This window comes from Lontra canadensis, unplaced genomic scaffold (assembly GCF_010015895.1).
Source record: "Lontra canadensis isolate GAN:19392208 unplaced genomic scaffold, GSC_riverotter_1.0 scaffold28, whole genome shotgun sequence".
Lineage (NCBI taxonomy): Eukaryota > Metazoa > Chordata > Mammalia > Carnivora > Mustelidae > Lontra > Lontra canadensis.
The window spans coordinates 3,851,152-3,865,058 of record NW_022631022.1 but is presented as its reverse complement, the minus strand read 5'-3'; the positions used below and the strand labels follow the sequence as shown (position 1 = coordinate 3,865,058).

General features: G+C 35.9%; 1 protein-coding gene across 3 annotated transcripts in view; it reads right to left on the bottom strand.

The window, feature by feature from the left end:
• The window catches only part of CLPX (caseinolytic mitochondrial matrix peptidase chaperone subunit X), a 43,124-nt gene that overhangs the window by 15,471 nt on the left and 13,746 nt on the right, over nt 1-13,907 (bottom strand). For 2 of the 3 annotated variants that reach the window (XM_032864701.1, XM_032864703.1), the window contains exons 4-6: nt 7,126-7,280; nt 5,416-5,575; nt 3,773-3,814 (exon numbers count right to left, since the gene is read on the bottom strand). In XM_032864701.1, coding sequence (XP_032720592.1) covers nt 3,773-3,814; nt 5,416-5,575; nt 7,126-7,280 — 357 coding nt within the window. The remainder of the gene's footprint in view (nt 1-3,772; nt 3,815-5,415; nt 5,576-7,125; nt 7,281-13,907) is intronic. The other variant, XM_032864702.1, reaches the window with a different exon arrangement.

The window sequence follows — 13,907 nt, the reverse complement described above, 5'->3', positions numbered from 1 at the left end:
TCAGGTCATGATCTTGCAGTCGTGAGATCCAGCCACACATGGGGCTCTGCACTCACCAGGGTGTCTGTTTCAGATTTTCTCTCTCTCCCTCACATTCTCTCTCAAATAAATAAATCTTTTTTTTTTTTTTAAGACAGAAATTCAATTAACCTTTTAATTAAATTGTGCTACATTTGAGAGTTAATTTTTAGTGAATAATTCACAATGCTGTGCCTCATCCTGATCCACATCAGGAAAACAAATGCTGTCTTCTACATGAATTTAGTTAGTTGTCCCTAGGTAAATGAAAATTTCTTTTTATTTCAGCAAAATCTAGTTAGAAATTGTGAAAATATAGGATAGGGCTTTGGCCTGAGTGTAGGTTGGCCTAATGGGGAAAAATTATTTAGGTGAATAATTGGAACAAAACTGCAAAAAGCATATTAACTAGAGGGAAGTCACAGAATAAATGTATTTAACTTAAGCAATGATTTAAGTCAAAAACTGGTAAAGATTTTATTTATTTGAGAGAGAGCACACGCTTGCACAAGTCGGGTGAGGAGCAGAGGGCAAGAGAGAAACCGATGACCCTCACCCCGCCTCCGCTGAGTGGGTAGCCTGATGTGCAGCTTGACCCCAGAAGGCAGATGCTTAATTGACTGAGCCACCCAGGGACCCCAATTTAATTAAAAAATATATTTTTTAAAGATTTTATTTATTTATTTGACAGACAGAGATCACAAGTAGTCAGAGAGAAAGACAAAGAAAGAGGAGGAAACAGGCTCCCTGCTGAACAGAGAGCCTGATGCGGGGCTCGATCCCAGCACCCTGGGATCATGACCTGAGCCGAAGGCAGAGGCTTAACCCACTGAGCCACCCAGGCGCCCTAATTTAAATTTTTAAAAAAAGAAATAATTTAGGAGTACCTAGGTGGCTCAGAAGGTTAAGTGTCTGCCTTCCACATGGGTCATGATCCTGCGGTCCTAGGATCAAGCCCCCAGTCAGGCTCCCCGCCCAGCAGGGGGCCTGCTTCTCCATCTCCTCTGCCATTACCCCTGCTTATACTCTGTCAAATAAATAAAAATCTTTGAAAAAAGAAAACAAAAAGGAATAATTTAAATAGTACATGTTTGTCATTCCTTTTTTTTTTTTTTTTTTTTTTAGGATTTTATTTATTTATTTGTCAGAAAGAGGGAGAGAGAGAAAGCATGAGCCAGGGGAAGGGCAGAGGGAGAAGCAGGCTCTGTGCTGAGCAGGGAGTCCAATGCAGGGCCTGATCCCAGGACCCTAGGATCATGACCTGAACAGAAGGCAGCCACTTAACCTACTGAGCCACCTAGGAGTCCATCATTCCATTTCATTAAAATATACTCCAGAGTAAACTTGAGCTAACTTTCCTGTCCTTTCAGTTAGTCTGTTTTTCTCTAAACGCAGGAGCAGTTCTCTATAATGAGTAAGCAGGGTATGGTTAGTTTCATGAAGCTCAATGGCAATGTGGCCCTGGACAAATTACTTCAAATTTCTGCATTTTAGTTTTCCTACCTATAAAGTGGGTGTGAAAATAATAGTTTCTGTCTCACAGGTTTTAGGAAGATTAAATCAGTTAAAATATGTAAAATACTTAGAACTGTGCCTGGCAGAGTTTTATAAATGTTATAGAAGAATTTTCTATCAGTATTGCTATTTTCCTAATATTTAAGTATTTGTGTAACATAGCCCAAATGCAAGCCAACTGTTTCATCTGGTGCCTAAATGAAGAAAAACATGTTCCAATGATGGGAGAATCCATCAGTCTTACTGAGAGTAATATGTTGATCTCTGACATGTGATTTCTAAAAGAAACTTTAAAGAATATTTTGATTATGTATCATTTTGCCCTAATGCCCTAACTTTTATAACCTAACTCCCCCCGCCCCCCGGACAAGATGAAACTATACATGAAAATAAATTCTATTTAAGCTTTCAAAATATTACTTTCCCAAGTCATTCAATGTATATAATTACAAAATGCTTTTACCTAAGTTCTTTTGGTACTTGTTACCATTTAAGTTACATTAAATCACTACATATATTTCTTTCAAACTATTCACTAAAGATTTTTCTTTATTCATACTAGTTTCACTAGCTATCTGTCCAAATTTACGAATGTAGTATATATACATATATTTTTTTCTTTTATTTACTTATTTGAAAGACTGAGAAAGAGCACAACCGGGGGAGCTGCAGAGTGAGAGGGAGCCCAATGTGGGGCTTGATCCCAGGATCATGATGTAAGCCTAAGGCAGATGCTTCACTGACTGGGCTACCCAGGACCCCTTGAATATGGTACTGACAAAACAACTGACTGTATTTTTGAATTAGAAAATGTAAATACATGGCCTTAAAGTTTTTTAGATCTTATAATCTTATATATAATCTAATTTTACTGCATTGTATTTAAAGATTTTATTTATTTGAGAGATAGACAGCACGAGAGCAAGGTGAAGGGCAGAGGGAAAAACAGACTCCCCACTGAGCAGGGAGCATGATCATGTGGTGCTCAATCCCAGAACTCCAGGATCATGACCCGAGCTGAAGGCAGACACTTAACCGACTGAGCCACCTAGGTGCTCCTCTACCATGTATGATATAATCATTATTTCCATACAATTCAAGTGTTACTAGAGACAATGCAATTTTATTACATGTAATAGCTCTTATGCCAGAGTTGATTAACTAGTTACATTCTCATATATATACAGTATACTTTAAATAATAGATATATAAAATATCTTTGTTCAGGGGAGGGTAGGTGGCTCAGTCCACTAAGTATCTGACTTGATTTTGGCTCAGGTCATGATCTCAGGGTCAAAAGACTGACCCCCTCATCAGGCTCCGTGCTAGCTGTGGAGCCTGCTTAAGATTCTCTCTCCCTCTCTCTCTGCCCTCTCCCCAGGTCATTTGTGCTCTCTAAATTAATTAATTAATTTTTAAAATAATATATCTTGGTTCAAAAGCAAAAGTACCAAACGTGTAAGTGAAAGGTGTCCACAGGGGTTTATCTATTATTTGTTCATTATTTTAATTACTGAAACAAAGGCTGTGTAAATCTTTTTATGAACCTTTACCATCTGTGCAGCAACTACATAGCCACCTCCAAAGGAATGGGTGCAAGACATCAGAATGGCCATAATCCTTAAGGTCAGGTCCTTCTATACTCTCCATCAGACCATCTGATGCTTAGAGGGGCAATCCAGGGTTGGAAACAGTGAGTTAAGGCTTATTCATAATTTGCAAGGCTATCCAGGTTTCATAAACACACACACAAATAAAAACTGTTTCTGGTAAAGGAAAGCTAAAAGATAACCTGCCTCCCCTAAAATTTCTGGTACATATAAGCAGGCCAATTCTAATTGTATGGGGGAAAAAAGATAAAATAGCAAGTTACAGATTAAAAAAAATACTATTCCTGTTAATATGCATGCAGGTCTATATTTATAGAGAAAAACTGTATGTATTTTATTTCTCTGCACTACGCTTTAAGAAATATCACAACTGAAAAGATGTTTACGTTACAAATATCTGAAGTAACCCAACATACACAAACTACACAAATTAGCTATGAAAAACTGTTACAAGGTTATACATTAAAATATACCATGTATCATAAACATGTTCATATAACATACAATATCTTTCTTGGTAATATATGAGCAAATATAGGTCTACCATTGTTACTGCTGACATACTTCATTGAGTTAAATCTCAAAAGGAAGAATTATTACAGAGGAGGACCTGAGGAGAGGTCACTTACTTGTAAATCTGTACTCATCCTCCCGTCTTCTTATTTCTAACTCTAAGAAACGACAACATGAAAATATGTATTTGTTTAGTTTAGAGGAACAAACAAGGAATATCTCACTTCTTGCCCTCTTTCAAATATAAATAAGAATGTGTTCATTGTTTTTGTAGCTTTTCACAGTATGAAAGAATCTATACGTTACATCCTTTCTATATTAAAAAAATCCAAATGTATTAACAATGGATGTCCAATTGCTAACATTCACACTTGTCAAATACTAAGGTGGTATTTAAAAAAGGGTAGTAATTATTTAAGTCTTCAACAAAAGTTTAAATCCCTCATACCATAAACACACCATTTGCCTTCCCAAACTAGAATGGATTACCATTGATTTGCTGACTGAAGGGACCAGAAAAAATTCATTTTGTTTCATGACTAGACAGTGCTATTTGGATTCCGTAAACATGAAGATTCCAAGTCTTCCATTATTATGGCTTACACTCTCTAAAAATAAAAAACTGATACTACCATATAACTATCTTAGAGCAAGTTCAACAAGTGAACTGTGAGCCAGTAAGTCACCAAAAATAACCAAAAGATATATTTTTATAATATGTAACTATTCAGAATTCCCTCAAATTATAAAATGATGACTTAAAGAATGTAAAATGATAGATTACAGGGGCGCCTGGGTGGCTCAGTCTTTTAAGCATCTGCCTTCAGCTTGGATCGTAATCTCGGGTTCCTAGGATCAAGCCCCACATCTGGCTCCCTGCTCAGTGGGAAGTGTGCTTCTCCCTCTGCCCCTCCCTCCCCCTGCTTGTACTCTCTCTCTCAAATAAATAAAAAAAAATTATTTAAAAATAAATAAATAAAATAAAATGATAGATCATAGGCCTAAGTAAGAAATCAGGGCTCCTCACCAATTAAAAATAAAAACACCTTAAAAAATTGGCATTTTACTCTATTCGTAGTTTTTAAAATTATCATTCTATTAATATAACATATTATTATTTACAGTGAATTGAGATTATAAAATGTACTGGTATATTAGAATCTATTATTAATAAGAATTACGCAAATCTGCCTTATACTCTGCAGCTGGGCCCTAAAAAGCAAAGAATGCGAGATATGTTCTGTGATCTATCTTATTGTCTATCTTCTATATATCTCTATCTTCACATATCTCTATCATCTATCATCTATCTTCATATATCTATCATCTATCTTCATATATCTCTGACCAAGAGACATGATGATTCAGTCATGAGGAATTAGTTGTGGTGAAGTCTACAATTTGAAGATGGTGTCTCAATCTCTACTCTTGTGACTTTCAAACATTTTTCACTGAGAAATACATTTTACTCTGTGACTCAAAACCCATGCACACGTGACTGAAAAGTTTTATGAAAGAATATGTAACTACAAGTTAATGTATTCTGCTATTTTCTATTCACACCTATTAACTTTAAAAAAAAAAAATGCTGTTGGCAATCTACCAGAATAATTTCGTGATCCACTAATGGAAAGAGGCCTGCACTTTAAAAAATGCTGTACTATACTAAAAGCATTTTAGGACAAAAGCAAGGAGTTGCAAATAAGAATTTCCTCTAAGCACAGTAATCGCCATTTTGGTCAGTTATCAAAACACTAACCTCTAGGTGTTAATGACGTCTGCTTCTCAACCTCTGCTTGCTGTCTCAGATTAGCTGGGATATTGTTATATATTCTCTTATAATGATTGTACACAGCGACTGAAAGCACCTTCTTAGCAAATGACTGGCCAACAACATACTTGTCGAGGTAGTTATAAATCTGAAAAATGGTTATGAATTAATTACTATGAGCCATCACAAACACACACACACATTAAGAAGTTATGCACTGAGCACATTTGTTTATAGTTTTAAATTTGTACAAAGACTCATCAAAAACAAAATGCCAAGTTATGGCCATACGTTATGGCCATAGTGCATGGTATCTATGTAACAATGATTCAGAGTCCCCAAACCTAAGCAGACAAAACACAATTCATTTGTTCTTTAGCTTAACAAAGTATCACTGTACTCTTCTAATGTTCTGTCAATTTCTATTCTGTACACAATGCCATTAATCCTAATCCTAATTTTTAAAAAGTTAATTATTAAAGTCACTTAGAATAACTACATATGCCACCATGGGTCTAACGATATCACCATTATTGTGAAATCATTAAAATAAATCCTTTCTATACCTCTCTCAAACATAGGAATAATATTCTTCACAAAAGTAACATATTATAAAACTATCATTTTCAAAAAAGCATTAAAAACTAAAGCCATTACCAGCATGTGTATGTTTGAATATTCACAAATAGTTTTTTCTCAGGCATTAACTTTAAAGCTACTCATTTATCTAAATGACAATCTAAAAAAATTTACTGTTGGAAACTAAAGCTCTGTCTCATACTTGGATATTGCTAACAGCCTGGAACCTGGGGTTTACTAAATAGAAATTAACTGTTAATATTAACTTCCAAAAATAGTTAAATTACCTATTTTTTAACTCTGATGTCCAAAGTCTATACAAATCAGTGGAGGATATAAAGGTTAATAGCTATATTTTTCATTACACTATTTATTTTTACATGACAAATTCTTTAGTTGCTGACCGTATGCATTTTCTTATAGTTTTTTAAAATCCTTATTCCTCACAAATTATATCCACGAATTATTAAATCTGCCACAGCACATTTGGAGGTAGAGATAAATGCACTGGTGTCTTAATACAGCAGAAAAAAAGCTACACTGAGGCAGAGGGTGAAGAAATAATCTAAGCAAGCAAGTAGCCAATGGAGCGGGTGATACACTCTGCCATGTTTCATATGGCCAGATCACAATCTGAGACTCTTGGAAGGAGCCCCCACCACAAAAGCCATAGCACTATACAGGACATCCCTGGCACACAAGTCGTGAAAAAATTACTTGCTTCCACTGTTAGACTGAGGCTGCTTTATCATAAAGTAGACTAATTTACGGGGAGAAATTTCAGGCTGGTATTATTTAGGGGCCCAAACTAAGAAAAATAAATCCACAGCTTCTCCATTTAATGGATATAATTTTAGATTAATTTAGTATTAACGTTATTTTAATAATCATCCAACTATATTTCATTGTTACTGAATGCCATAATCATGACAATGGACTCCATACCTAAATTCAAAGTATCAAAATTCAAGTATCAAAAAGAATTGAGCCAGATATAGTCCATATTAAGAATTTAAGACTGTTTAGGTACTAGTATTAAGATCCAATATAAACTAAGAGAGGAGGACAATGAAATGTTTTCAAGATAAAGTGCTTAAAGGACTAAGCTAAGACTTATACCTTCTTGGGGGGAGGAGGTGGTTTCTGTTGGAATGCCAATTTTACAGCTTCTGCTGCTGATTCAGGTTCTTTAATTATGCTTTTCTTTGAGTCTGCTTCAGATAGTACAACAAAAAAATGGTGACATTTTTCACACTTCACAAAACGGGTGGATGCTGTAAAAGGAAAGAAAGGTCAGCCAAGGAAAAATAATTTAAATAGTGTTTAACCTTACAGACTCATGGTAAATGAAAGCTATGTACTTTACAGAAAGTAATTCACTCCACTAGCCACAATAAACAACTTAGTTTATACCTAAGATAGATGATACAAATAGACGAGTTCAATAAATCATTTTGTTGATTTTCCACTAGGTTCTTTCATTTTGTGATATACTTTATTAAGAGAAAAGATTGGCTAATGTTCTTTCAACTTCCATTCATTAAATTTAATTTAGAAAATAACCACTAGAAAAATATTAATCATTTATTTTACTGAAATACTTGAATGAAAAAAATGTGAAAAGTATCACAAATAAATCTTCTATTTTTCTAAGATTTTCTTATGAAAAATTTCAAATATACACAGAAGTTAGAAGAGAGAAATCAATTTCAATCCCTAAAAATGTGAGAAAAACATATATATATATACACACACACACACACACACACACACACACATATATATATATGTTCTTTAGGTTCTTTTCAAACCTATCAGCATTTTTTAAAAAATATTTTATTTATTTATTTGAGAGAGAGACAGTGAGACAGAGCATGAGCGAGGAGAAGGTCAGAGGGAGAAGCGGACTCCCAGTGAGCCGGGAGCCCGATGTGGGACTCGATCCCGGGACTCCAGGATCATGACCTGAGCTGAAGGCAGTCGCTCAACCAACTGAGCCACCCAGGTACCCCCTATCAGCATTTTTAAAAACGACTTGGTAAATATATAAAACTGTTTCATGCCTTCCTTATTTTCATTTTTTAACAACTCCACCAGTTCCTATTTCTTTGACCTAAAAACCACTAAGAAACTAACAAAATAACATTCTCACTCATATTGACTTAAAGATAATCATACAGCTTTTGAAAACAACATAGGAACAATTTAAAGTGAGGGCAAAAAAATTTTTTTTTTTTTTTAAAGAATTTATTTATTTATTTGACAGATGGAGATCACAGAGAAGCAGGCAGAGAGAGAGGAGGAAGCAGGCTCCCCGCTGAGCAGAGAGCCCGACACGGGGCTCGATCCCAGGACCCTGGGACCATGACCCGAGCCGAAGGCAGAGGCTTTAACCCACTGAGCCACCCAGGCGCCCCGAGGGCAAAAAATTTTGAAAAATTAAAAAATAAAAGTGAGGGTGAAAGGGTTACCTCAGTATCAATGCATCAGCTATAGAATATCCTGTGTTAAGCCAAAGGTCATTTCCTTTTTTCTCTCTCCTTCTAAAACACACCTATGGGATATAGGTATATGGACATATACTCTTATATCTTCTCCAAGCTTAACTCTACCAATGTAACCAGGGATCTTAGAAAGCACAGAAGAGACTCTCACACAGATTACTAACAGATACAGAGCAAATGATACACAGGAATTAGTTATATGTTGGTAGGTCTGTGTAATACATTTTTATGTTACTTTTGTGTAATCTAACTAGATAGCTAAAACTGCAAAGAAAAATAATTTTTGAAAACCATGACAATCTCTGAAGGGGTATGTGCACTCCAATGTTTATAGCAGCAATGTCCACAATAGCCAAAATATGGCAAGAGCCCAGATGTCCACTGACAGATGAATGGATAAAGATGTGGTATGTACACACACACACACACACACACACACAATATTATTCAGCCAACAAAAAGAATGAAATCTTGCTATTTGCAACGATGTGGGACAGAACTAGATGCTAAGCAAAATAAGTCAGTCAGAGAAAGACAAATATCGTATGATTTTACTCGTATGTAGAATTTAAGAAACAAAACAGATGAACATAGGGAAAGGGAAGGAAAAATAAGAGGAAAACAGAGGGAGGAAAACCATAAGAGACTCTTAACTATGAACGACCTGAGAGTTGCTGGAGGAGAGGTATATAGGGGGTATGGGGTAACTGGGTGATGGACATTAAGGAGGGCACTTGATGGAATGAGCACTGGGTGTCGTACGCAATTGATGAATTACTGATTTCACCCTCTGAAACTAATAATACAGTATATGTTAATTAAATGGAATTTAAATTAAAGAATTAAAAAAAATAAAACTATGAGAATCTCTCCCTTGGAAATACTGTAACTACCTACCCATAGATTACCAGAAAAACTATACTGGTAAGCACACCTATATCTTCACGAAATAATCTAACTTAAATAAAAAAGACAATTCTGTATTTCAAAAATAAATCTATTAAGTCAATCAATTTAATATTTATGTATATATTCTTAAACACAAGGTTAATCAAAATTACATTCTGGATAAATTCTAGCAGGAAATTTTATTTTTATTTTATTTTTTTTTTAATTTACTTGAGAGAGAGAAGAAGAGCAGAGAGAGAGAGGGAGAAGCAGACTCCCCACTAAGCAGAGAGCCCGACATGTGGCTCCATCCCAGGACCCTGGCTGGGATCCCGACCTGAGCTGAAGGCAGCCGCTTCACTGACTAGTAACACCCAGGTGCCCCTAGCAGCAAATTTTAAACTAGAAGAGAGATCATCCATGTTTTCTATGTACTGATGACCTACAAATACTAAAGAAAAAGACCAAGCTATTCCAAGTACCTTGGATTCACACAAACCCCAATACATTATCATCATTCTCCACCAATGGGAAAGATAGTCAATGCCTTTACTTTAAAAGGAAGCATCACTTTACAGCTATTACTAATGGTAAACAAGTCAAGGATTAAAGGGCAGAGAAGCCTCTGATCTAGTTCAGGCTGAATGACAGGAATATCTGGCTTGCAAACACAAGAACAAAGTATTTCTCTAAAGAAATTAGGTCAAAGGGAAAGAGACTAAACAGATTGCATCCCTCTTTGCTTACTTTAGAAGGGTTGTTTACATCCTACTCGAATATCACAATATCAATTTTACAATGAAACATGTTCAACATATACCCACATTCAATTTTATTTATCAAAATGCTATTTTGGAAAAAAAATAGTAAGCACTGCAATGTTTATTTTTTACTCCTGAAGACAAGTGGCAAAATCTAATTTTGTTAAATTATCAGGGGATAAATAAACCACTTTCCTTTAAATGATTACTATAAGCATGCTACTATATTCCTTCATACGCAGAGTACTAATCCCAGTAGACACCCTTGTATAGTGTAACAAAAAGACAACCTCAGTAAAAACTTTCTCAGATTTGTTTAAATGAAAGTTCACGACTTTTAACAAGTTTCAGGGTCCAACAGGAAATCTCTAAACCAAACAGAAAAGTTTAATTCCTATTGTATAAGACATGTAAGTACAGTAAGCCTTCATAAAAACAACTAAAGGTTCTACCTTAAATAAAAGTGGGGAAACTATTCATGTCTGACAAGTTACTTAAAAGGCAAAAAACCCTAAAGAACAGTATATATGAGTACTTATAATAAAAAATTCCTTAGATATGGGTATGCCTGGGTAGCTCAGTTGGTTAAGCGTCTGACTCTTGATTTCAGATCTCAGGGTTATGAGATGGAGCCCTGGGTCAGGCTCCATGCTGAGGGTGGAGCCTGCTTAAAAGTCTTGCTTTCTCCCTCTCCCCCCTTGTGCTCTCTCTGCTCTCTCTCTCTCTCTCTCTAACTAGAAAAAATCTTAGATACTATTATTTCAATTTCTGATGATTTTCTATGCATCATAATGCTACCTATAAAAATGGTATTTTATTTCAACAAAGTCAAACAAGAGTAATACCGCAGTAAAAGAACATAAAAAATCACTACAAATATACTTGTGAGGTGGAATATATACAGAAAGGTCCATGAGCTAATAGTTTTTACACTTCGGGAAAAGAAACGAAATTCAAATTTCAGTGTCTATATGCAAAGTTTTAAAGGAACACAGAGAACCTCATTGATTTACATTGTCTCTCACTGCTTCCCACTTTAACAGCACAGGACAATACTTGCAACACAGACTACAGGGCCCACAAAGCCTAAAATATTTACTATTTGGTCTTTCATGTGAAAGTTTGCTGACTCCTGCTATACAGTATTTAAAAGGAAAGAACTACCTACAGAATGAGAAAAAATATTTAAATCAAATCTCTGGATAAAGGTCTAGTACTCAGAATAAGAATTCTTTCTTCTAACTCAACAACAAAAAAAGATAAAAGATCAAAAAGAACATAAGAAGAGGTTTATGAGCCAATAACCAAATAAATGTAGATTCAAACAAAAGGAATAACCTGCACTTCAACAAAACTCTTCAATGTTCAGTGAGTAGACAAAGAAGATCCTCAGCTTTCAAAAGAGACCTATATTATGGGTCAGAAAAATCAAGACAGGGGGCCATATCTCACTGTTGGGGGCCTATCACTCCCGTGCGGTAAAGTTCCAGAGGACAGGACAGTGTCATGTTCATCTGTGTTTAATTTCAGGACCCTAGTAGTGGCTGTCCCAACAGATGTTGGCTTACTAAATTATCTCTAAGTATCTCTACTCTCCTTTTTTTCTTCCCCATTCTCTACTCCCACATTCCACCTCCCCAATTAGAATTCCCAAAGGAAACAACCTCAGCCTTGAGTTGATTAAATAACATTAGAGTTTTTCCCACACTTGGTTTCACTGTTAAACATACATATTCTAGGATACCACTCAACATCTAGAGAATCTCATCTCTAGGGAAAGAGAGAACCTGCATGTTTAACAACCACTCTCAGTGATTAATACAACCTGCCATGTTTTGAAAACACTGTGTAAAAGGAAAATAAATTTAATCTCAATAGCAGCCAGTTTATCCCTAGACAATTCCAGCTGCTAAAAATGTATGAGAGAGGGGCTCCTAGATGGTGCAATCGGTTAAGCGTCCAGACTCTGTTCCGGCTCAGGATGTGATCTCACGGTCATGAGACTGCCCCACATCAGGCTCTGCACTCAGCACAGAATCTGCTTGAGATTCTCTTTCTCCCTCTGCCCCTCCTGCTTGTGTGCTCTCTCTCTCACTCAAATAAATGCATAAATGTTAGGGGGGGGGGGAAGTATGGGATAGGAACTTCTGAATAGCAAATCACTGCTCTGTGACCTTGGATAAGTTAAACTTGCTAAATCTTAGCTTCTTCACTTATAAAAATGAGGATACTCTCATTTTTTTGTCCTGACAGAAATAAGACTGTGAGAATAAAACTGTATATACTGGCATTTATTAAATATTAGTTTCTCCTTTTTTACTCTAAGGAAAGTTTGCTCTAAGGTTTACTGTAAGGAAAGTTTACTCTAAGGAAAGATTTCAATCTACAAAGACTGAAATCTTTCTCTGGAAGAAAAAAAAAGAATGAACTTTTTTTTTAAGATTTTATTTATTTATTTGAGAGAGAGAGCAGAAGCAAGAGGAGTGGCAGAGGGAGAAGGTGAGGGAGGGTACCTGCTAAGCAGGTAGCTGGACATGAGGCTCGATCCCAGGACCCTGAGATGACCTGAGCTGAAGGCAAATGCTTAACTGAGCCACCCAGGCACCCCAAAAAAGATAAAACTCTTGATTAAAATCTGTTAATATGACACTGCCTCTATGAACTGAACAATTCTCAGACCTCTTAAGAGTTCTATTATTTCACACCAAATTTGTCAATAGCAAACGTTATTTGGAAATCATAACATCCTGTTCTTTCATTTTATTTTGCAACCAAATTAGTTTTCATTCAAACTGATTCTTCTCTTTGCTCTCTTGCAAGGCAACACCATGAAGAGAATCTCAAATATTCCACCTACAGAATGGAACTAATTTTTTTTTTAATATTTTATTTGTTTATTTGACAGAGATTACAAGCAGGCAGACAGGCAGGCAGAGAGAGGGGAGGGGGGAGAAGCAGGCTCCCTGCTGAGCAGAGAGCCTGAAGCGGGGCTCGATCCTGGGACCCTGGGATCATGACCTGAGCCGAAGGCAGAGGTTTTAACCCACTGAGCCACCCAGGTGCCCCTAGAATGGAACTACTTTAAAAGTCTTTCCAAAACTGTAAAACTATGCTGCATATAACAGTATTTTTTTTTATATATTGGTCAATTAATATTAATGATAAATGTGAAACTGTAACTGAAGTCTTAATATTTGGGTTAGAATAGAGAGAATTCTCTCCAGCTAATCATGAGAAACTGAAACTTGTGCCAAACCTCACCATTGACCTTTTCACAGTTCGACTATATGGGAAGGCTGACATGCTAGTACAATGTAATTTACTCCTGAATCCTTACCAGTAACTCTGATCATGTAGGAAATGAGTTATCTGATTCATGAAACAAAAGATCTGTAGTAGCATCTTTGTATCCAGAGAGAGGCACTGACACTAACAGCAGAAGTAGGACTGTTGATTTCTTCCTTCTCTTAGTGTCTGAATCATTCATAATTATCATACACTTTCTAGAATTGAGGGCTTGGCTCCTGTGGTTACTCAGAGAAGGAAAATACCTTAATGTCTAAATGACTGACCTATCTGACAATATGAGATACTCAACAGGTTATTTCAAGTATAGAGTAATAAACTAAATAAATAAGTCTTGGTTCTCCTACAGTTTAACATAATAATCACAAATTTCAAAATTTGAAATAAACACACACACACACACACAATAAAGAAGCAAATAGTTTGCTTAAATTATTTCTTA